Source organism: Leptidea sinapis, chromosome 22, assembly GCF_905404315.1.
Source record: "Leptidea sinapis chromosome 22, ilLepSina1.1, whole genome shotgun sequence".
Classification (NCBI taxonomy): domain Eukaryota; kingdom Metazoa; phylum Arthropoda; class Insecta; order Lepidoptera; family Pieridae; genus Leptidea; species Leptidea sinapis.
Genome location: NC_066286.1, coordinates 8,352,756 through 8,378,893, shown reverse-complemented (window position 1 = coordinate 8,378,893; position 26,138 = coordinate 8,352,756). Strand labels below are relative to the sequence as shown.

Below are 26,138 nucleotides of genomic sequence, written 5' to 3'. Positions count from 1 at the left end.
GTGTGTACAATATCTAAAGTCTGTTTTAGTTCCTAGTTACACGACAGCTGCAACTCATTACAATGCATGAAGAGTTACGAATTTGAGAACATTTCTCAATTTTCAATGCTGATTTTATTGTATAGAAAACATAACATAAAATATTAACTGTTATTTTTAAGTTAGCATTATAGAAATCTATTTTTCACCCAAATTTTTACGTATGATATACGACTAAATAATGTCGACCACAGCCGTTTTTGCAATAACTGTTAAGTGTCAAAATACATCAAGCTTCGGCATGCATTAATTCGCCACGATTGGCGCAGATGCGCCCGAAGCTAGTCTCTAAGCGAAATATTAATGCTCTGTAATTGCTATTTACATGACGTGTAATGACACAAATGTAAGGTTATAAGACAAAGTAAAACAAATTTAACAATAAAATCATTTAATCAGGGGGAATATAAAGCCTTTTCTTATAAAACTGGATAATTATTATAAAATTACTATGGATTTCGTCTCCGTAATAAGGATTAAACAAAATTAAAAATGTTAGCATGTAACACATAAAACATTTTGTAATTATTTACAATTTACTAAAAATATTTCTTCTGAAGATTTTTCTTTGATACAGACATAATAATTCATTATGTGACAGTTTGAATTTAGTTCATGTGGTAGCATACGTGAGGCGATATGTTTTCTCTAATGCAAGGTAAATACCGAACGACGCTGCACAATTTCGACAATTGCGAAAAAGTTGAGACACATCGCACGAATTGGTCAGCACATAGGCCGGATCTTAATCCAATTGATTACGTTAAGTACAATTTAAAAGTAACGGTTTAAGCATGAAATCCTGTGCCCAAAACAGTGGCAGCACTAAAAATTTTAAACTCACAAAAATGGGACAATAATCCGCAGAGTCGTTTAAAACCCTAATCAGACCTGATTTTAATTGGAACCGATTAAAATCCGTAGACGTGGAGGTAAAGCACATCATTGAAATATCATGACCTTATTTTTTTATAGATCATTACAACCTTTTCAATTAAATCCGTCAGAGTCAGTAATATTTGCACACAAGGCAACTTACAACCTGATAGAATGTAATTAAATTGAATGTAAGACTGATAGGGAGACTAAATTTAATGTAACACCTACTTGTACCCACATTAGAGCGAATAAACTATTATTTATTTTATTTAACAATTTATGTTCAAGTTATCGTTTTTGTTACAAATACAATTGAAGTGTCGGTTCCAATAAACAAAACCTTTTGCAAATTTAGTTAAAGTATTTATAACAAATCATAATATTATACTTTGATAAATTTTATGTGACCGGTCCGTATACACTATAATAGTAAAGTAAGAACAACAATTTTGATGCTATTATAAAGCGGTATATTCGGTAGAAAAGGTAGATAAGGGAATGGAAGAGCTTACAATATTTGTTTGTATTTCTGGATCTACTTCTGGTAGTGACAATGTCGAGCTACCAGCTGCCGTTACCCTAGGACCCATATTATCATACGTAGGCTTTATAAAACATGTCCTGCTTCGCCTGGGCAGTGTTGCTCCACCTCCCAATAAATCTGGATATTTGTTATCATGACCAGCTACTTGCACTGATATAAAAATATTACTGTACGGTGCTGGTAATGAAAACTCGGCTGGAGGTGGGGGAAATGTTTCATCAATACCTTCTACGGTTAATTGAACAGGCTCCATACAAATTTCTGCATCATCGCTTTCCAGCGAGATAGATCCGTCATATATTTCACATCCATATGATGAGCCCATATCTGTACTCGATCTTTCACAACTAACAGCTAAGGAGGTATCTAATAACTTCTTTTCCTGATCGGTATAGCTTCGGCTGGGTGGCATTCTTCGACGACGAGTCTTCCAAAGGATACAAGTAGCTACAAAGCCAGCCCCTGCCATGGCTAGCATAGAGCCTATAGTTATAAATAGATTTGAGTGATCTGGTGCAGTACTAGTGGTCGCAGTTCTAGCTTTAGGTAGAGATATAGTTAAAAAGGCACTAGCTTCACCGACATTGCTCTTAGCTGTGCACTTCCATTCACCTGCAAAATCGCTGGTGACATTATTAATAGTTACATTAATCCATTGTGCACTTTTATTTACTATATCCTCTATATATTCTTCATTATGTCTTAAACGGTATCTTTGTATTAAAATATCACTATTCCTATTGGAATCATTTTTCATTTCTTTGAGATGGAAAGACCAAGAAACTGAGGGTATCGGGTCACCTTTTATAAAGCATCCAAATGTAATATCTGCACCTGCTTCCGTTCTTAAGACAGATGGACTTGTTTGTGCTGAAGGTGGACAAACCAAATCTTTACTTTTCAGTCCCCTCCATGAAATGTCTTTCTGGTTAGCAGGCCCTGCGCAAACCACCTCTTCACTGCCTAAATTACTCATTAGAAACCATTCATGAAATTCTCTTAACTTGCAATCACAATACCAAGGGTTTTGAGAGAGTGTCAGGGTTTTTATAAAGGGCAAATTAAAAGTTTCTTGATGGAGATAAGTGAGCTCATTTTGATGGATGTACACAATTTCAAGAGCCTGCAGATTTACAAATGCAAATGCATGTATTTTTCTCAGTTGACAGCGAGAAAGTTCTAACTTCTTCAAATGTTGCAGGGGTGGGAATTGTTCAGCGACTAACTTACTCAAAGGGTTGTCATTTAACACGAGAAGCCTCAGCCGTTCATTTCCTTTGAAAGTGTCAGGAGCGAGTTGCATAAGTTCGTTCCTTGACAGATCTAATTCGATCAAAATTCGCAGTTCTCTGAAAGCGTTCTGGTGCAAGAAATGCAAATTTGTTGCACTCAAATTCAATCGTTGGAGGTTTAACAGTTCTGTGTGCACAAATGTATCTTCTTGCAGTTGTTTTAAAGGGTTCCCATTTAGATATAGTACTTGGATGTCCGATGCCAGTCGTGGGATGATATTGAGTCCAGCATTTACACATGAAGCAGTTTTCTTGCCCGAAGACCATTTGCATTGGCATTCTGCTATATGAGCACAGGTCAACCAGTCACTTCCTATGGGAGTGATGTGAAATACTACGAATAACAAGTAACAGTTTGCTCGAATTCCCATCTCATATTAATATCTGATTTTGATGTACCTGTAACAAGAAACAAAATTATTTATAGATTTTTTATATAAAATATTTAATGTTACTTAAAAATAATTATTGGAACTAAGACTTCTAGCTTTAAATAATTAAAATTATAATCAAGATGCAAGTTTCATAAAATATTTTTGAATGTTGAAGCTGTCTTAAAATATTGTAGTTACAATAAGAGGGTACACAGACATACAGAAAAACAAGCATTTATGAATTCTACAGAAAAGATATACAATAAGTGCCTCCTGATTTACGTTGTTGTAATTACTAGCTGACCTCAAGGGATTTCTAATCAAAGTAAAATGAATCCCTAAACGATACGTATCTTTTTGATAAAGAGTTAAGTAAAAGTTCTTAAGAAATGAGTATTTTAATTAAGTAGGATACACATTAACAAGCCTCGTTGTAGAAAATTGTATTTAATTTAAAACATTTTATACAAAAGGCAACAAGTATGTTTAATAACAATGAATTCACGTTAACAACACAGCATCGTCCTTTACGGTTCTTTCATAAATAAAATTAATAGTGCTAGTTAGATACAAGAAAATAACTACTTATTTACGTACACAGCGAAGTTTAATGTGCTTTTTAATAAATGAAGGTAGTTTGAAATATGAGACTGCACTGAGAATATCTTTCACTAGTAAACAATGTTTAATTTAACTTTCAGCAGTAATTTCCAAGTATACATATACTTGTAGGGTCAATTCTTGCAACAAATTTTTGAATTCCCAACCGAATGGGCTATTATTTAAATTAAAACTATTTTATGATTTTTCGTCTGTCTAAAAGGATTAAAATCCAAAAATTTGACTTACTTGTTATATTTTTTTGTACTGACAAACAGACGATAAACTGATGCAATAAGATTTATGTAAACATTAATGAAGTTTATTAACATTTCTTTTGTTTTTTGGAATTATTCTAGAAGAATATGCTTCTCCCATCAAAAGGCAAAATGCAACTTTGCTGATAAGCTGGTAATGTTCCTGCTTCTTATATTTTGAAACACATATCTACTGGATTTTTTTTATGTACATATATAACTTTGTCCAAATATTACATTATAAATATTTTATTTCTTTTATTATCTCTCAATTATTCTGTAGGACCTAAATAAACAGCGCTAATAGCCCTCGACCTACATCGAACAAATATTATTGACATCGGCTGAATTGTCCTAAAATAAACTCCGAGTAAATACATCATGACAGTGACCTTGCTCATAGGGCGAGAGCATAAGACCAGAGCGTACGAGTCGTAATTAAAGTTTAAAATAATAATTAATTAATAATAATTGATGACTAAAAAAAATTGAGACAACAACGCGATATAAATTTCTTCTCTGTAATTTAGGGAAAAAAATGTTATTTGGAGTAATATTAGCTGAACGTTTATGTTGAATACAAATATTTCGAGGTTAATTAATGATTTTTTAGTTACAAAATGTGATTTGGAAAAATAAAAAGTACAAAACCATCCAACGCATTATTTCATACATTATAGTATATATTTAGTAAATGTTGGTTACATTTAGTTGAATTAAATTAATTTAGTTGAATTAAGAGAAAAATGTTTTTGTAAAATGATATAAGGAACGAGACGAGCAGGAAGTTTAGCTGATGGTAATTGATACGCCCTGCCCATTACAATGCAGTGCCACTCAGGATTCTTGAAAACTCAAAAATTCTGAGCGGCACTACAATTGCGCTCGTCACCTTGAAACATATACGATGAGCCAACCGTTCGAGTGACGGATCTTCGTTTATCTTGGTATGTCTTGTTTAACTCTCCGGTTCCATCTGAAGATTCTACTTGTTGATAACCTGATAAATTATTGGGGTTGAGAGCATTCATAAATTTTGGTTACATAATATAATATAATTAATCTTAGAAGTGAGGGATATCACTTTAAAAATAACTTATTGCTAAGACATAAATGTGTAATGTAATTAATGTAAAAGTATAAAAGCGAGTTTTATATCTTCTGTGATTATGAATTAACCTTAACATAAAATTTTGATTTCGTTCTGTTTTATACAACATACAGTTTTGACAAAAATTTCAATTTACGATAACCGAAAACCAAGAAGTAGCTTGGTTGGAGACTTACGTGTTAGCCTCCAAAGCAAGCCACTGTGAGAATGTGCTGAAGATTCATTTTGTATACAAGTTAAGAAATACTTATATTATTCTATACTTGGCTTGTAATATAAGTATAGGTAACAAGCTAAAGATGTTTTATTTTTTATGTAAAATAAGGACAAATTTTTATACTATAATACCAGTGGGATGCTCCTTTGTGCAGGATGCCGGCTAGATATGGATACTACAACGGCGCCTATTTCTGCCTGCATTATTGTGTTTAGGTGTGAAGGGTGCCGTAGCTAGTGAAATTACTGGGCAAATGAGACAACAGAATTTTTGTATTTTTCAAGAATCCTGAGTGACACTGTATTGTCATTACAATACCTACCCATTGCTAGGGCGTATCAAATACCATCAACTGAACGTCCTGCTCGTCTCGTCTCTTAATTTCATAAAAAAAACTTAGAAACCTTAACTTCGGGCCTTACAGAATGATTGACATATCTCAAAGCTGCAGACCAAACTAAATATCAGAACTATTTGTCTTGTAGCCGTTTGAGCAAAGTGGATATTATTGTTCGGTCATGTGTCTTTTGGTGCGTCAAGTGTTTGATATGAAATTCTATTATGAAAATAATCTGATAATAATGACAGGCAATCTATCGTTTCAATGGGTTAAAGATTAAATATGATCCTTTAACCCAATATTAAGTGAGGATTTGTGACGTCATTGGCTGTCAGCCAAGTTGAACCTCTGTTTGATGCCTTTGTAATTAACCACTGTCTCTAGTGATTTTTAAGTGATTAAGCTTCGAAATAGATTTTGTAGGAGTGTTGTTAGCAGTTCATAGGTACGTTTAGTCTATTTAAAGGTCACCAACCCAAAGTATATAAATAATATTTATAGTACTATAACCATACTCGGTATACAATATGGATATTGTATGTAATATCTGACCCTGTTACTAAAACAGGATTCTTGAAAATATAAATGTATACATTTATAATATAATTTAATTGAAATTCTTAATTCAGTAATATGAAAAAACAAAAAGCGACTGTTAGTCTCTACTTTCAGCAATGCACGCACACTGAAATAAAGAGTGACGAATCGCTAGTGTAAACGTATTTATAAACCTGGCCTGTTATAATGCGTTGCATTACAGCAAGAGCTCTATCTAGACGTATATATTATCTAAGGAGGATGCCATTACAATAATGGCACCAAAACGAAGAGAATTTGTGTCGAAGGGTCGGTGCATTTCCTATCGGCCTTTAGACAAACCCGTTTAGCCTAGGGACCCTAGGCTAGGTTGTAGGTACTAGTTAAGTTTACAAATTAAAGTCACATTTAAATATTCACTTCACCTGTTATATCTCTCATAAATACTTAACCGAACTAGTAAATTTAAGTAAATTACATATTATATATTATACTACATCTGGACTATCTTGGCAAACGTTCAGTATGGATATTTTTCCAAATCTTAAGATTGATAACCATGACAATGGCTAATTCGGAAATTCTTAGAGAACTCGATACGCCCGATGACTTTTGCCATATTGCACATAGTCCTGACTGTTGTAGAACTCTTGTTAACACTAAATTTGATATTAAAATTCTGACCTTTAATATAAGAAGTATCAACCGTAATTTCAATAGCTTTTGTGGTGACCCTGTCTTGATTTAGTATGCTTTTTGACGTTATAGTATTGACCGAATGCTGGATACATGAGGACTCTATACCCCAAATAGAGGGATACAATTTTTTTAGAACTAATAAATACATAATATTTGCTCTAATGGTGATAGTCAAATGGCTTCTTGCGCGAAATATCTTTGTTTGTTAGCAGAGCTAAACCTTCAGCCTATCGTAAATAAACCTACACGAATTGATTCGTGCCTAGATCACATTCACGTAACTTCTAAGTACCACTCGGAGTCAGTTATTTATAAATCAGATATTACAGATCATGATATTGTAATTGCCGGAATAGTAACTAAAGATACCAAACAACATAAAACGAAGAATTAAGACAGGCTGACTGGACAGAAGTCTATAATAGCAATGATATAAACAAAGCAGTATCTGTTTTTGATACTATTCTAACAAACATTATAAGCAAACATTTAGAAGAGAAACGAATAAGTCGATCCAGAATTACTTTCAAGCCTTGGATGACGCCTGGTCTAATTAGGTGTGCTAGACACAAAGACCGCTTACATTTACACTTACGTAATAATCTTAACAATAACACGGTCAGACTCATTTACATACGTTACAGAAATGTTTACTATATCTTTTGCGAAAACTAAAACACAAACATGGGTCATTTGAATTGGAAAAAAACAAACAAAAAGAAAATAAATCAAGTACCACTAGAAATCACCAATATTAAAGATACTGTAACGGAATCTCTGGATTATTCCAATGAATATTTTGCAGGCATAGGTAAAACTCTTGCAAACAAGATACTCACAGCATGCAATGAAACAGAAGTTTCACTCGCTAGTAAGATAATACTCGAAAATACTCCAGCGCAATCATTTTTCTTACTCATTTCCTTTCTTAAAAATTTCCCACTCATGAACGAGAAATTGAATCCTTGATAAGTAACTAATCTTGACAGTGCTCCTGGACTGGATGGAATATCAAACCGCCTTTTGAATATTAGCAAAAAATATATTACTCCCCCCCTGACGACCATATGTAATCTAAGTTTATCTCAAGGCATTTTTCCTACTGCCTGGAAAATGGCTGCAATTGTTCCTATTCATAAGTCGGGTAACAAATTGAATCCTACGAACTATAGACCGATTTCTTTATTAGGATCATTCTCAAAAATTTTGAAAAAACTAGTACACAAGCGATTGACAAGTTTTCTTGACGCACATAAAATAATATCTGACAGACAATTCGGGTTTCGCACTAAAAAATCAACGGAAAACGCTGTAGACTTTGTAACAAAAATTATTTCTTCCAAACTAGATAAGCAGCAAGCATGTATCGGTGTATTTTTAGACCTCGCGAAGGCTTTTGATACAGTCTGTATTCCTATACTTTTACGAAAACTTGAGCTCCTAGGTATTCGAGGAAATTGCCTGAACTGGTTCAAAAGCTATTTAATGTGCCGAACTCAGTGTTTTATAGTTGATCATAAGAAAAGCAGTCCAAGTACAATAGATTTTGGCGTCCCCCAAGGAAGTATATTAGGCCCCACGTTATTCCTTTTGTATATAATTGACATCAAAACTAAAGTATCCAGCTCTGACGTCATCTGTTATGCCGATGATACAGCTCTTTTATTTTACGGGAAAAACTGGGATACTGCACTACACACAGCGGAACAAGGAATGAGGAATATTGCAACTTGGCTACAAAATAATCTTCTAACCTTAAATCTCACTAAAACACAGTACATCTGTTTCCATAAAACGAAAACTTCATCGCCTTCCCACATTTTTGATATTAAAGTCCACACATGTCCTGTTGCTCTATCTGGCCCTTGCTCTTGCAATAGTATAAGTATTACTACTCATATAAAATACTTAAGAGTCGTCATGGACGAAAACTTAAACTTTAAGCAACATCTTAATAGAACAGCGAAAAGAGTCCGCAAGCTGATCTATAGTTTTAAGAACTTACGCGCTTCGGCATCTTTAAATCTGCTAAAAACCATTTATTTTGCAATCGGTCAATCTGTATTATCTTATTGTATCACCGTATGGGGAGGGGCGACTTCTTCACACATGATACTCTTAGAAAGAGCACAGAGAGCTGTCCTTAAAGTGATTTTTAAAAAACCTTTTAGATGCCCAACACATAAACTATATAAAGACTTAGAACTTTTTTCTGTCCGAGGTATATTTATCTTGCGTGTTATGACAAGCATGCATAAGGAGGTCTTGAATTTGCCTAATTATAAAAACCTACAAGGTAGCCGTCCCTACAAGATTCCAAGATCAATAATAAATACAATATTTGCAAGTAGATTTAGCCCATTCTTACATACATATATATACAACAAGGTAAATTTAAAATGTTCCATTAAAAAATGCTCGGTCCATCAGATCAAATTTAAAATACAGGGATGGTTACACACACTCACTTATGCAGACATGGAAGCTATTCTTAAAGTGATAGTTTAGCATTCATATAATGTTAATACTTTGTAACATGATTAATCAGATACTCACACTCACTCACACCCACCCACACACACACACACACACACATACACACACACCCAGAGACACACACACACACATATACATAGTGCACTTTTTGACCTTTCGGTTCCTATTGTTAACCTTAGGATGTAAATTGGTTGCCTACAGGACAAGCTACGCCTAGTGTAGGGACCAAATATAATGGTAATATTATGAGATAAAGTGTCTGTATATAATAAATAAATAAATAAAATTTTAACCAAAATTTATGAACGATGTGGGACTCGAAGCCGTGACCTCTCGAGTTCCGTCCGAGCGCTCTTACACTGAGCCAACAGTTCAATTCCCGTGTTCATAAATTTACTTACACATTACTGCTTCAAGCCAGAAATAGGTGCCGTTGTAGTACCCATAATGTAGCCGGCATCCTGTGCAAAGGAGCCTCCCACTAGTTCAGCCTAAACGGGTTCGTCCAAAGGCCGATAGGAGAAAGTAATGTAACCAAGTCTGTATCGGTTTATCCTATTGTCTAAAGGATGTACTGAAAAACTAGTTGGTCCTAAAATCGGATTTGGCCGGTAACATATATTATAAACTAGCTGCCCAGACAGATTTCGTTCTGTCAAAGGTTAATAGTAAAAAAATAAATTAATGATATATCATCGAGAATATTCATTTAAATAGCGACACTACATCATCTATCTCGTAGGGTTCGAAAGCGCAGAAAAAATGTGTTTATTGACGACATCATATTAGAAACCTCTAAAATTATCTAGTTTCTCCACTAAATTATGCATGTTTTATACATATAAACCTTCCTCTTAAATCAACCTATTTATTAAAAATAATCCCATCAAAATTCATTGCGTAGTTTTAAAGATCTTATGTAGTGATAAAAATGTGGTGTAGTTTTTCCTTTTCTCTTTGCAAATGTAGCATAAAGTATGGACTTAAATTTTACGTAAACAATATTACGTTGTAAGAATAAGTTACCTATAAATAACACGCCAAGTATAGCAAATATTTCTTAACTTCTATGTATCATATATTTCGAACCGAAACTTCAGCACTTTCTCACAGTCGGTGGCTTTGGAGGCCAACACACAGGCAGGTCGCCAACAAAGCTAGTTCTAGGATTTCGATTATCGTAAATTGAAATGTTTTTCAATACTGTTTGTTGTATCAAATCAGTTACAACAGTTTATAGGGTGGTTGATTCATAAGCGTAGCGCAAATATTTTCTTTTAATACAAATGATTTGAGTTTTCTTTAGTGTTAATTCCGCCAATATTTGTCTTTAAACAATTCGACACGTGTTTCGCCTCTACACGAGGCATCTTCAGGACGTGTTGTCTCGCCAAATTCTGGCACGACTTATTTACAATAAATTTTCTTTTAATACGTTTATTTATTTTTTCGTTTTTCAATAACCCTGAGCAGCACAGCATTGTAATGTGCAGAGCGTTTCAATTACCATCAGCTGAACACCCCGCTCGTCTCGTCCCTTATTGTCATAAAATTATTTTTTTAATGCGGTGAAGCAGCATATAAGAATGGCTTTTTTAGCTCTTGACAACAGCTTGCGAACTGGTCAAATTCGTTGAGTGTTTCTAGTAAAGGATGAATCAGGTACCTTTTTTATTTTTCTTTTGTCGTTTTTAGAAGTCAAAATAGATATCACAAACTAACTCGACGGCTTTCATGGATTCGTGGATATTACGCGCTTAGCTGCTATAGCGGTCCGACACTATCCAATACCTCGTCAGGCAGCCAACCGCTCAAATTAACTGCCTTGGCGGCCATATGCTAATTTGTAACAAGCTAAACAATTGTCCCACTAATCATTAAAATCAATCAACGTATAAATTGCCTTCTAATAATCAAAAATTAATATCTTAAAAGATTTATCTTTAACCTAATTATGGACATTTGTCTTAAGAACATAATATTAAAATTAATAATAGCATTTTTAAAAAAGTTTGTGTTTTTTACAAGACAAGAATTGGAATTGAGATCGATAAATATTTATTTTCACAAGCGCCAAAGAAATACAATTGGCTCTGCAAACCAATTTCATTGTGTAAATTTGTTCCAAACTTAATGGACTTATTAGAAGTGACAAATTAATTATCATTATAATGAATTTGGAATTAGTGAGACAAAATTAGTTTACTTTGGATGTGGGGTTGATTGTTATTTGTGACTTATCACCAGGGCAATTTGTTAAGAATATTAAACAATTCTGTACATTATACTTCATAAATAGAACATATCTCTTTATGCCAATAATATTATTACAATATTTACAACTATATTTAAAATACCAAATACGACATGAAGTGAAACCTATCATTCCGAGGAAGTGTACCAAGAATGGCCGCAAGAGTTCACGCGTTGAATATTTAGGATGACCCCGTGGGCCGAAATACTTTTAATACTGCTAGTATTTGAAAGCCGTAACAATTGGGAAATCTACTCTCGAAATTGTTCACGAGTACGTCTACTTTAGACAAATAATCCTGTTGGGCAGATCCAATTTCGGGAAAGAGGTCACTCGTCGGATACAACTCAGATGGGCAGCGGAAAGCTCCGTAAAATCTTCTTGTCCAAAATACCACCGTTACACATGAGGAATGACACCCTGGCCCATACGGCAAAAGAGACAGCCGATCTCTTGTGCACTCTTTTCACCTCCAACTCGACTCTTGACGACAATGGAAAAACACCGCCGACCATCCCGCGGTGTCAAAGCTCTATGCCTGAAGTACAGTTCAGAAAGAAAACTGTTAGGCGAGCTCTGTTTTCGTTGGACGTCAAGAAGTCGAGCGAACGGGATGGTATTTCTCCAATTGTGCTTAGAACGTGTGCCCCTGAGTTGACGCCGGTGCTAACGCGTTTATTCCGGCACTCTTATTCTAAAGGCGTAGTCCCTGACTCATGGAAGTCAGCCCTTGTCCATCCGATCCAAAAAAAAAAGAGAGAGCTCGGATCCGGAAAACTACAGGCCTATTGCTATTACCAGATTCAGAGCAGGGATGCTCTCCAAAATCATGGAGAGCATAATTAGCCGTCAGCTCTAGGTATATCTAGAGGGTCACCAGTTGATCAACGATCGACAATACGGGTTTCGCCATGGTCGGTCGGCAGGTGATCTTCAGGTATACCTAACACATAGATGGGCACCGGCTATTCAAAGCAAGGGGGAAGGCCTGGCAGTTAGCCTGGATATAGCGAAGGCCTTTGATCGTGTATGGCACAAGGCGCTCCTCTCAAAACTTCCATCATTTGGGCTTCCCGAGAGCATGTGCAAGTGGACCTCCAGCTTCCTCACTGAGCGCAGCATACAGGTCGTTGTCGACGGATATTGCTCGAACCCAAAGCCCGTGAATGCTGGAGTGCCCCAAGGCTGTGTGCTATCTCCTACGCTGTTTCTTCTGCATATCAATGATATGTTGGACACCTCCAACATGCATTGCTATGCAGATGACAGCACTGGTGATGCCGTATACACGGGCCATGCAGGCCTCTCTCGGGAAATCGTCGACCAGTGCCGGGAGAAACTTGTGTCTTCTATCGAGTCCTCTCTTGAGAAGGTCGCGGAATGGGGAAAATTGAACCATGTCCAATTTAACCCCCAGAAGACTCAAGTTTGCGCGTTTACCACTAAAAGAACCCTATTTGTCATATCACCGCTCTTCGACAACACTTCCCTCAAAGCCTCGCCTAGTATCGGAATACTGGGTCTCGAAATCTCGAGCGATTGCCAATTTCGTGGTCATCTGGAAGGCAAAGCCAAATTGGCTTCAAACAAACTGGGCGTCATTAATAGAGCACGGCAATACTTCAAGCCGGCCCACATACTAGCGCTCTACAAAGCGCAGGTCCGGCCACACGTGGAGTATTGCTGTCATCTCTGTTCTGGCGCACCCCAGTATCAGCTTGATCCATTTGACCGCGTGCAACGCAGAGCAGCTCGAATTGTCGGGGACACAGTGCTCTGTGAACGGCTGGATCACTTGGCGTTTTATTTATCACGGGGAGTGTTCCGAAGAGCTGTTTAACCTGATTCCTGCCGCAAATTCCACCTTCGCACGACACGCCACAAGTTAGGATATCATCCTCACCATCTGGATGTGTGGCGGTCCTCCACAGTGCGGATTTCAAGGAGCTTTCTTCCACGTACTACAAAGCTGTGGAATGAGCTTCCTTGTGCGGTGTTTCCGGGACGATACGACATGGGTACCTTCAAAAAAAGCGCGTACACCTTCCTTAAAGGCCGGCAACGGTCCTGTGATTCCTCTGGTGTTGCAAGAGATTGTGGGCGGTGGTGATCACTTAACAACAGGTGACCCGTACGCTCGTTTGTCCTCCTATTCCATAAAAAAAAAAAACCACAGTGTCTGAAGACGAAAGTTCTTAACCAGTGTATGTTGCCAGCGATGACATATGGAACGCAGACGTGGTCACCAACTATGGGCCTTATGAGAAAGCTCATTGTCGTTCAGAGGGCAATGGAGAGGGCTATGCTCGGAATTTCCCTGCGAGATCGAATCAGAAATGAGGAGATCCGTAGGAGAACCAAAGTTACCGACATAGTCCAAATGATTGCGAAACTGAAGTGGCAGTGGGCAGGCCACATAGTTCGACAGACAGATGGCCGTTGGGGCAGTAAAATCCTCAAATGGTGATCACGTACTGGAAGACGTAGTGTTGACATGTGTAGGCCGACAAGATGGATCGACGAACTGATCAAGATCGCCCGAATAAGTTGGATGAGGGCAGCGCAGGACCGATCATCACCGGCTGAAATAATGATGCCAATGAATGCTATGATGATGAAATGCTAGCATTTCACTTTCCTGTAGCTCTCACGTTTTCTAAATTCTAATCTAATTTTTCAAACTAATTTCATTAAGCTTAGGTCAAACTCTTTACAACATCTAAGAGGTAGGGTAAGTTTGATGCCCCATTTGATTTATATTTTACCGCCCGATCTTTGAAAATCTTACAAGCACATTAATGCTCCTAAGGGATGGAAGAAAATGATGAATTATGAAGTTTTGTTTAAAATTCATAACATTTTAGTGAGTTTTAAATAATAAAGAAGGGAATCTTTTTTTGCGAATAAAAATAATATTTACAATAATAAATAATAATAATAATAAAGCCTCATTTAATCCAAAACTCTTTTTACACAAGCGAATTATTTGTAGTATTAGTAGGTAAGATATATTTCTCATAGTTTGGTGTTAGTAAGATTAGTTGCGTATGCTTCTATTTATTTGAGTTGTGGATCTCGTTAGAGTAAAGGCCTCCACCATATTTTTCCATAGTGTTCGATTTTTGCATTGCATCCAGTCTTTTCCTGCTATCTCTATTAAGTAATCAGCCCACCGTTTATTAGGTCTGCCAACTCTTTGTTTGCCTAATGTTGGTCCATTCCATCTTGTGGTTGGGATTGTCCACCGATTATCAGTATATCGTGAAATATGTCCTGCCCATTGCCATATTGTGTGGCAATATTTACAATATAATTCCTCATTCCTCCATTAAATTTCCAACTTAAGCAAACCTTACCCGAACGAGTGCTGCCCCATCGTGACAGATCAGCGAACCTAAGGCAGTTTTCACTTTAAAAAAAGCAAAAACAAACGCTCTCTCATACAGTCCCAGTTATTAGAAACCATTATTGATCGTGGACAATACATGAATCTCCTTCTCTGCACTTTTTTTTATTTTAAACCATTTAGTGTGACTTGCTACCAAAACTATTGTTTTATAATATAATATATATTTTGTTTTTACTCATTACTCAAGATTATCCTAAATAATTTTGACAATACCAATACCTTGATTGTGCATGAATTTCGACCAAATATTAAAACGCTACACTCAAGCAAAACGTTGTGTTGTACGCTTTTGTTATTTTAATCGAAATTAAATTTGCAATGTAAACATTCTTCAAATTAGAGCAGAATCAATTCATTCTGTATAAAATCAAAACACATTCCAGAGACTTAGAGCTAGTTCGACCCATTCAATTTGTAACAATTGGCAAGATTTCTGTTAGATCGTAACGCCTATTCGTATTTCGGATAGACCTAAATAGCAAATAGATTTAACTTAAGCCGCTTTTGTTACATTTCCATTCAATTTGTTTTTATGACGTCACCATTTTAGTGTGAGGGGACTGTTTTATTTGCAATATTTTTAGCGTACCAGCTCTAGATAGAAACTTTAAGAAATATTATTTTAGAATTAATTTTCTCTAATTTGCAGGGATTCAAAATTTGCTTAGGGGCTGCCCTCTCTTGTATGTCTCTTATCAATTTGTTATGTTTTTAAAGTAATAACCCTCACTTCTAAGATTAATGCACAAATAAAATTTGAAAAAAAAAAAATTGTGAACTATGCGGGACTCGAACCAACGACCTCTCGCGTTCCCTGCGAGTACTCTTCCACAGTTGGAAGAGCAATCGCAGGGACGGTTAGCTCAGTAGCTAACCGTTCCAAATCAAATCAAATCAAAATCACTTTATTCATGTAGGTCGCGGAAATGACACTTATGAATGTCAAAAAAATATTTTTAAAAGCATGTCGAAACCTGTTACGAGAACTCAAGCAAACAACAATAAATGAATCCTATTCTAAATATCATGCAATACTCACCAAATTCCTCTACTCACAATTTGACAATTCTGCTTAAACTTGTAATTAATATTATATATTATTATTATATTTTTCTAACAGTAATCAAAAGCTCAATCCTTTAGGGTTATCAAATAAAATCACTTTATTTATTCAGGTCAAGGTAATGACTTGAGCGCAGCAGCGACCAATCCTTAATCTAAGGTTGCATTGTTAGTTTCAGTCTTACAATAGAACTGTCAAATTATATTGTTTTACTAGCGAGGAAATAAATGCATTTTTCACGTGGCGATGCAATTTAGCTCATGTCACATTGAATGAAAGATAGTGGATATGAATATATATTCCGTATAAATCTAATCTTAACAATAATAGAATTGAAACAAGGTAAAAACTGTAGACTGAATATTTTTTTTAACAATACATGTTGTGTTCTACAAACAATATCAAATCCAAAAAGAAGTGTGTGTGTGTACTTATGTATGCATGCAAGAAGTTATACTTCCTTGGCCTAACAAAGCAAAAATCCTAAAAATTATTTATTCCTCGTGCTATTCTACGTTTGTAGAAAGCACAATATTGTAAAAATCTTGCAACGATGGCCTTGACAATTAATTATTAAATAACAAATACGGCTATACGGGCTTGAACCCTTTGCCTATCCTAATAATGGACTAAGAAACCAAAAAAAATTAACGAATGATGTAAACGTTAGAAAATTTTAGGAACCAACTTCACCCTGTTACTTTTGTGTTACAGTGATGCGCGCATATCTTAAAATTTCACTCTCATCATATTTTTGTAACGCGCATAAATAAGTATAACTTCAAAAAGTACTTTATAGTTTGTCCATTTGCCTATATGTATATTGTGTTTGTCCGGATAAAAGACAAAAACTACTGATTAGATAATCTAATTTAACATGAGATTTAACAAGAGATCGGGACAACTTAGAGGTTACATATTGTTACGTTAGATGCAAGCATAGTTTTTTTTTATAACATTAAGGGACGAGACGAGGAGGAAGTTCAGCTATAGGTATTGATAAGCCCAAAAATTCTGAGCAGCACTACAACTGCGCCCGTCACCTTGAGGCATAAGATTTGAAGTCTCATTTCAAATGTATTTTTGCTGCCTTTTACTCTCCACGTGGATAACGCCGCGGGCAGCAGCTAGTATAATAATAATAAGTTATGTTTTGGCAAACCAGGAAATAGACTTGAATTACACTTGATGGTAAGTGATCACCATTAACATATATCATCATCATCATCAGCCGGAAGACGTCCACTGCTGGACAAAGGCCTCCCCCAAAGATTTCCTCGACGATCGATCCTGCGCTGCCCTCATCTAAAGTATTCCGGCGATTTTGTCCAAGTCGTCGGTCCATCTTGGCCTACCAACATTGCACAAATATGATCCATCCTTATTATCTCTCTCTCTGGGGTCGGTCCCTGATGTCTGAGGATCGTGAACAGCATAAGGGTTGCATCTGAAGCGAATGATCAGCCTCGACTGGTTTCTGTCCAGCGCGTCTCTTACAACCGTGGAAAATTTCGATGACGAGTCTTTAATGTGGCCGGTCTATCTTGTTGGAAAACGACCGCGCCTTAGGTATTTCCAACCACAGTTATTTTTTCCAATCTTTCGTCGCCTTTACCCATCGTGGGGCCAAAATATGAGAGAATACTTTGCCTGCATACGCCTTGCAACTATATATACCAATATGGTTATTTTTATACATCTATCTTTCAAATTAAACGGGTAAAAAATTTGTATTTTAAATATTTGTTTTAAAAATTATTTTAATATTTTAAGATGTCAATATTCTTGAACAAAGAAATAAATTGCGTATAATCTGAAGCATGAATTTTAATAAGCCAACTGGGAACCTTTTCAGAAATCTTCCCGAGATTTTCCTTATAGGGTGAAAAGGAGTTATATCCGCATTAAATAGCCGATTAATTCTTTCATAACAATGAAATTAAAATTTATCGCAAATCGGATATTTTTTTCTCTTACGCCTCCACATATTTTTTTCGCTTAAAGCGACCTCAAGTTTATTACTTTGGTTATATCAAACGGATTTTTGGTAAATCAAGACAAAGTTTTAGTATAATGGGGCAGACGGGCATATAGCTCATCTGGTAGAAAGTTCTTTTTATAATATGAGAGGCCCATATGCCCATATGGGTAAGGCACTCACGTGATGGAAAGTACCTGCGGATAAGAGATCCGTTCTCAACTCCTTTATGTTGGGTAGTTTTCTCTAGTCTTGAAGGTACCTAACTCGTATAGGTTCTGAAAAACTGCAGCCAGTAATTGTTTGCACAAAGGGGTACAAAGGAATTTCTTGCAAAACGCACGGTTTTAGTATGTCAGACGTCAACGTGATGTGGGTGGAATTTTGCATTTTGACGTAATGTCCGATGGTGGAATTCGATCGTGAAAAAGAAGAACCCTTAATAAATAAATAAAATACAATAAAAGCCTAATAATATTTAATATTAATAAAGCAAGTAAAAATATTTTAATTGTGTTGTTGTGTTTGTAATAACTATTTTGAGTAATAGTACGGGCCTCTCTTTTGGTTAATGCTTCCTCCATTTCCTATTGTAGCTGTTATGATCTCATATAACCTTTTTAAAAGTCATGAAAACCAGCTGTATGAAATACAGCTCAAAAGTTTTAATTACTAATATATGCATACTATGCAAAAAGAGCTTTTCCCCAAGCTATGACTTAAAATAAATTTATGGTTATATTATATAAATACACTGTGGTAAAAAATTCAATGGTCGATAGAGAACTTAAGGAGATTTGCGACTATAACCAAACGAAAATCTAAAATTTATAGTAATATAAAGATGGTCTGCAACTTTTCATTATTTTTATTCTTCATTTTTAGCCGGAAGGCGTCCACTGCTGGACAACGGTCTCCCCAAAAGATCGCCATGACGATCGGTCCTACGCTGCCCTCATCCAACGTGTTCCGGCCATCTTGATCAGATCGTTGGTCAATCTTGTGGGGGGCCTACCAACACTACCACTTCCGGTACGTGGTCGCCATTCGAGGACTTTACAGCCTCAACGGCCATCTGTCCGCCGGGCTATGTGCTCTGCCCACTGCCACTACAGTTTCGCAACCATCTGGGCTATGTCCAGTGACTTTAGTTCTCGGATGGATCTCCTCATTGCACAGGGAAACTCCAAGCATAGCCCTCTCCATTGTTCTCTGGGCGACAATGAGCTCCCTCATACGGCCCATATTTTATTCTTATTTCATCATAATCATCTATTCTTTATCATGGCCCTAAATATGGACAAACTACCACCCATTTGAAAAAGTACCTCACATCTGAGATGCACGGGCGTGATAATATTATCTAAAAACAGCGTACAGGTCACCTGATGTTAAGCGATTACCACTGCCCACATTCTCTTGCGACACCAGAGAATCACAGGAGGTTGCCGGCCTTTAGAAACGTATACGCTCTTTTTTGAAGGTACCGATGACGTATCGTCCTGGAAATACCGCGCAAGGAAGCTCATTTCACACCTTCGTTGTACGTTGAAGAAAATTCCTTGCAAATAAGACTATGGAGGAACGCCACACATCCATAATTTGTGGGGTGTCGTGCGTAGGCGGAATTTGGATGCAGAAATCAAGTCAACAGCACTTCCCGTGATAAATGTGAGAGAAGAAACACAATGAAGCGACGTCTCTCCGCAATGCCAAGTGATCTAGCCGTTCACTGGGCATTATTGTAATTATACCGTTATTGAAGTTATAAATCCTTAAGTCGCTTCGAAACGTCAAGTGTTACGACACCAGTCTGTCTGAATTCTCTTTTTCTCACACAAACGGCAGCGGTTACACTAGGCATATTATAGGCAGGCTCCTCTTCTTTCACTCCAGCCAAATGAAACTTTGATAGGATGTTTTTGGGAGAGGAGGAAAATACATTTACGACCCCATCTATAAGACCCCAAAAGGGACTCATATGTCGGACCGACTAAAAACCTACTCTATGCTGTCAGCCCTGAAGGCTTTTACAAGGACATGGAGGCTGCAAAGACTACGCAACAACAGTCGCGGGGTATTTCTAAGGAGACTCGAACCTCGGACCGGCTGTGTGCTAGTGGGAAGGAGAAAAAATGATGATGAAGATGAAATAATGAAGATAAAACATGAAAGATTGAGAAGATTGAGAAGATCACACCCGCCGGTGAGTGCGGTGATGTATTTTTTAAGGTATGTAAGTGTGGATGTATGTGTGTATGTGTGTATGTTTTACAATAATCCTTAATTGCGTATTTTAATGAATCCACCTTAAAGCTTAGCGCCATCTATGATCACATTGAGTAAACATAAACGCAGTTGAACAAATTTTATTTCGTAAAAATTTGTGTCGAGATAACCACTAATGTAACATAGCTAAAGTGCCATTTTGTAATTCTAAATTAGATATTCTACTGTAATATCTTAACACTTACAAACTTGGTAGGAACACTTCTGTCATTAACGTAAATCACATCGCGAAACCATTAGGGGAGTGAAGTTAAGTAATTATATAACGTTATATACTAACCTTATTAACTAAGCATAGTTCTAAGGGTTCTGGAAAACGTAATCATTCATTTTATTTGTGTGTTTCTGGCAAAATGACATTATTTATATCAAAATTATTGAAGTTATACTTATTTAGGCGCGTTATGAAAAAATGATGAAAGTTATATTATAAGATGCGCGCGCATCACCGTAACACAAAAGTAGCAGGTTGAAGTTGGTTCCTTATAACTTCTGACATTTGCGTCATTCTTTATTTATTTTCTTGTTACTTCGTCCATTATTAAGGCAAAGGGTTCAAGCCCATACAGCCTTATTCATTATTTAATAAATAATTGTCAAAGCCCTCTATGCAAGATTTTTACAAAATTTTTCTTTCTAAAATCGTAGAATAGCACGAGGAATGAATCATTTTAATGATTTTTGCTTCGTTAGGGCAAATAAGTATAACTTCTTGTGTCCATACATAACACACACACTTTTTTATAACATAATTATTATATTATCATGTTACATCAGACTAAGAGTATTTTTCTCGGGATTCCCTGCGATAACCAAAGTAACCGACATATAGCCTAGATGATTGCAAAACTGAAGTGGCATATAGCTCGACAGGCAGGTGGCTGTTGGGACAGTAAAGTCCTCGAATGGCGATAGCGTACTGGAAGACGTATGGTAAGCCCAGTGTTGATAACCCTCCCATAAGATTAAACGATGATCTGGTCGAGATTGCTAGTATTGAGATATATCGGAGGCCTTTGTCCAGAATTAGATGAGGTGAACATGAGACTATTGTTATACTATGAGACTAAAGTTTTAAAGAGTCGGATGTGCAATAGGTGGAACCGTAGAGCTCCGATTCAATCCTTGGCCGGACTTAATTTGATTTGGGTCTTGTGATTTTCTTTGATGTAACAAAGTAGTATGGGCCCTTGGAGATCGATATCATAAAGTAGCTCGTAAGTATGCTCGTTTGACATACTATTCCATAAAAAAAAGAGAACTGCCTCGGTTACATAGCGATAGCGAGCGAGGCCTTGGAATTGTGCCCGTCATATAGCGGCAATAAGCTCGCTGCCCATTATGTGATACTTATAATTAATATACTCCAAGAAATATAGGTGTGAAAAATCTTTGCGTACCCTATCTAAATCTGGTTTAATTATTTTTTAATCTTCTTTTTGTTTCATTAATCTTAAAAGCGTACTGAGGCTGTAGTATATGGACTGGGACCACTGCTAGCCATACCTAAAATAAAATCACAAGTTGGCTGCGCAAAAAAACGGAAGAAGACCACCCTACAGCATGGATGAAAGAAGAAAGATGTAGGCAAACAATTAATGCAGTTCCGTCTGTTCCACTGTCCCTTAAGCAAGCCTCTAATTACCAAAGGTGTGACAATAAGGGGGCTGCCTTATTGTCACACCTATGGTAATATGTCATTCTTTCAATCAGTCATCAAATAAACTCATGTGCGTAGTGAAATTAGTAAATCGTGTGATTATTTCACCAGGAGTCCATGAATTAACTAAAGAAAACTAAGAACATGACGATGACATGCGACGAAGAATTCACAAAAAACAGTAGTGTACCTTCAAATGAAACACCATTTTACCCTTTCACTATGTCAGACATCTACAGTGCGGTTATCATGAAACATTTTTCGATGTACAGCAAAATTATGGAATGAGCTTCCAACCGCGGAGTTTTCAGGACGATATGACATGGATACCTACAAAAAAGCGCGTTCACATTTCCAAAACGCCGGGTTTTGTTATTGCTCTAGTGTTGCAGAAGAATTTAGACGGAGGATCACCTTATTAAGTGATCACACTTAATTATGAGACCCTTGTGCTCGTTTGTCATCCTCAAATTTCAAAATACCATCCGCATCACGTTGACGTCTGGTATTCCACAACCGCACGTTTTGCAAGATATCTTACCACGCACAGCCACATTGTGGAATCAATTACCAGCTTCTGTTTTCCCGAACCGATCCGACTTAGGGACCTTCAACTCGCATGATAATAATAAAGGCCGGCAATGCGACTCCTGACACCTGTTGTTGCGGATGTCCATGGGCGGTTGCCTCACCACTCACATCCCGTAAGCCTCTTGCCGGTTTGCCTACTCTTATATAAAAAAATTCGAACGAATTGTTAAAAATCATTTGTGAGGCAAAGGTCTATAACATAAATTATTTTGTTAATGATAAAACTGGAAATATAGCGAACGCTCTAGGCTATTTAATTCATAATTTAATGTACGATACTACATAGAATATTGTAACTAAATTTTAAAAAAGCCCGCTGAGTTTCATACTATTTCAGATGAAGACGAATAAATAAGCATTGAGAGAAAATTTTAAAGAAATAAACATCTTGAGATTTGGTGCAATAAAGAATCCTATGCAGCACTGCATTGTATTTGACAGGACGTTTCAATTAATATACGGTGAATGACTTGTTACGTGTTTTTCTCAAAAAAAAAAAAGCAAAAATCGCAATAATGTAACAAAAGACGGCATTATCAGTGAAGAGTGATCTTTTCTAGACACCCTTGTAAGAAGTCAAAGTAAAAAATAAACTTTATTCAAATAGGCTTAAATTAAGCATTTCTGAATCCACACTTTAAATATTATTTATAAATAGTAATTTAACACAGTTAAATTCAGTAGAATTAACCATATGTTCGTAAAAAGTTGAGCTCGTGAGAAGAACATAACGATAATAAAGAAATAACATAATAGGAAACTCAACGGCCACTCTTTTGAATCAAATAGAGTTTTTTACAATGGCTGTAATATACATAACAAATAAATTTGTAAGGTGCTGCATCGTGCATGTATTAATCGTATTTAAATAATATAAATTATTTCATGAAAAGTAATAAAGAACTAAATGTATAAATATAAATTATCGTATATTGGATGCATCAACCTTTAGAGCTTAACTCATTTGTGTAAGGATTCTTCGTGAACATGATGGTCGTGATAACTGTCACAATTACTAATTGCATCCAACAAATAGAATGGTTCATTAATTATAACAGGTGGAAACCTGGTACCATTAGCAGCACCCGTTCACGAGTTGACGGATAGACCAGCCAACGTTGCCTTCGCACATAGTTGAGGAAAGGAGACGATCCGGCACACGATGCCGCAGCAAGCAATGCCTTTTAGTGGGCAAGAGAAACCATGTTATAGATACCTACGCAATTTATAGTTATATAAATTACAAAATTAATGCTCACAAAGCAATCCCACAAATGATTCTATATAAACCAAAAGAATACATAATATTCATATTACAATCTGTGAACGGCTGGATCACTTGGCGTTGCGTATAGACGTCGCTTCACTGTGTGTCTTCTACCGCATTTATCACGGGGAGTGTTCCGAAGAGCTGTTCAAACTGATTCCTGCCGCCGAATTTCACCTTCGCACGACACGCCACAACTTACGATATCATCCCCACCATCTGGAAGTGTGGCGGTCCTCCACAGTGCGGTTTTCAAGGAGCTTTCTTTCTCGTACTACTAACCTGTGGAATGAGCTTCCTTGTGCGGTGTTTCCGGGACGATACGACATGGTTACCTTCAAGAAAAGCGCGTACACCTTCCTTAAAGGCCGGCAACGCTCTTGTGATTCCTCTGGTGTTGCAAGAGAATGTGGGCTGCGGTGATCACTTAACACCAGGTGACCCGTACGCTCGTTTGTCCTCCTATTCCATAAAAAAAAAGGTGGACCAGGAGCATCTATTTTCCATACATCTTTATCCTCTGTAACATATGCTTGTAAAAAAGTGTTAATAATAGTCGGCAATAATTTTTACAAGTTAAATCTCGTATCAAATGAGATATAATATTTCAAAATATTTATTATTCAGTATTATTTTAAAATGTATTCATAATGTTATTACTATAAATGAAATTTTATTTACATAAAACATGAACGGACATTGAGTTATTGTAAATTACATTGTTGTTTATATTCATACCTATTGTCATTATTAAATATTAATAAAATTGGTTTTATTCTTAATTATTGACCTCTGTCTTTAATAGAATAATATAAGTACAGATTAATTATTATTCCAATAATATATTGTATTTGTTTGCCTCAGAAATTAATAGGAAAATATATTTTATTAGTTATGGTATTCATTACATAAACAGAACAGGTCATTAGAAGTTATCCCTAAAATTTTCTTTATTTTAAAATTGAATTATTTAATTGAAATTGTATTAATTGTAAGAATTTAAATCAGAGCCATCACAATCAGCTTAACCTAATTGCATTAAATTCTGCCGACATCAAACGAATTCAATCACTTAAATCTAATTAGAATCAAAAGCGGATACTCACTAAATCATTCCGAAACACACATTTTGCACAAACACACTGAAACTAATCGTACTAATTGTCTAATTTTCCGGATTAATCGCTCGATTTGTTGCTAGATTTGTTGACGCGACCAACACGTGTTAACCTGACGCGAACCCGCGCCTATCTAAATTCTCACACCCCTGGTTTGTGTCTGATACAATAAAGTCAGATGTTTTAAACATGTTTTTAAACTTTGTTTTAATTTGCATTTTATTTGTAACACTTTTATATATATGTATGATTTTTATTAAGTTGCAGTAAGCCCTTAACGCTTGTAATTTTTGTAGTGTTTAATTGAACTAGGGCTCATGAATTACCATAACGTAGACCACTTTGCCAATGTGCTTTTATAAAAAGATATATTCTAAATTTTCTTTTTAGTTAGTTAGCAGTGTAATGTTTGCGCCAGTAACTAACAAACTAAAGCTTTGAATTTCAGTGAATACGTACTCATCATTCTGAAAATGTTAACTATAATTGAATTAAAGCTTAACTTTAAAAGACCAAGTAATATTTTAGCTTGAAAATTGCATAAAATACATGTCCCATTTTTGTCAAAACTTCCACACTCCATGTGTGGAAGTTTTTTTTGCGGTTACCAAACAAAAGCAAACTACGATGCTCTATGAAGAAATAAATACAGTCTTAAGCTATGTCAATAGTTTTTAACACCTACGTTTTTGTACAATTGAATATTATTTTTTTTACAGCAACATTACAAAGCAAAAATAAATCAAATGTTATTTTTACGATAAAACAATAAATTCATCAATCATTCAATATATACAAAAATAACCATTAAATAATTAAAGTTTAAGATATTAGTGATAGTGATTAAAAAAAATTGTTTCGTGAAAACGCAGGTGTTTAAAATCATTTTAATCTTCAAAGAAGGATAGATTGGAAGCCCTTAATCTAACAAACTTTCAAATTTAAAGTTTTATAAATATAAAAGACCATTTACGGACAAGTCCCTCTGCATTACCTAATATTTGGCTTGATAACCTTTTTCAAAAAAATTGAACTTAATATACAAATAATTATGTCTTGCTATTGCTATCACAACTTACGAATATGAACGCGTAAATCTATTTCAAAATATTTGTGGGCTTGAA

At 35.9% G+C, this 26,138-nt stretch overlaps 1 protein-coding gene across 1 annotated transcript; it reads right to left on the bottom strand.

The window, feature by feature from the left end:
* Window positions 1-444: 444 nt before the first annotated feature.
* Window positions 445-25,140, bottom strand: LOC126970818 (leucine-rich repeat, immunoglobulin-like domain and transmembrane domain-containing protein 2). The gene is made up of 2 exons (XM_050816943.1): window positions 25,003-25,140; window positions 445-3,153 (listed from the first exon to the last, which is right to left on the bottom strand). The coding sequence occupies exon 2, from the start codon at window positions 3,123-3,125 to the stop codon at window positions 1,377-1,379; it is 1,749 nt and encodes a 582-aa protein (XP_050672900.1). The 5' UTR covers window positions 3,126-3,153; window positions 25,003-25,140; the 3' UTR covers window positions 445-1,376.
* Between the last annotated feature and the right edge of the window lie 998 nt (window positions 25,141-26,138).

What these genes read in the sequence shown, in the direction of transcription:
- LOC126970818 (XM_050816943.1), bottom strand. Translation starts at nt 3,125, where the DNA reads ATGGGAATTCGAGCAAACTGTTACTTGTTATTCGTAGTATTTCACATC.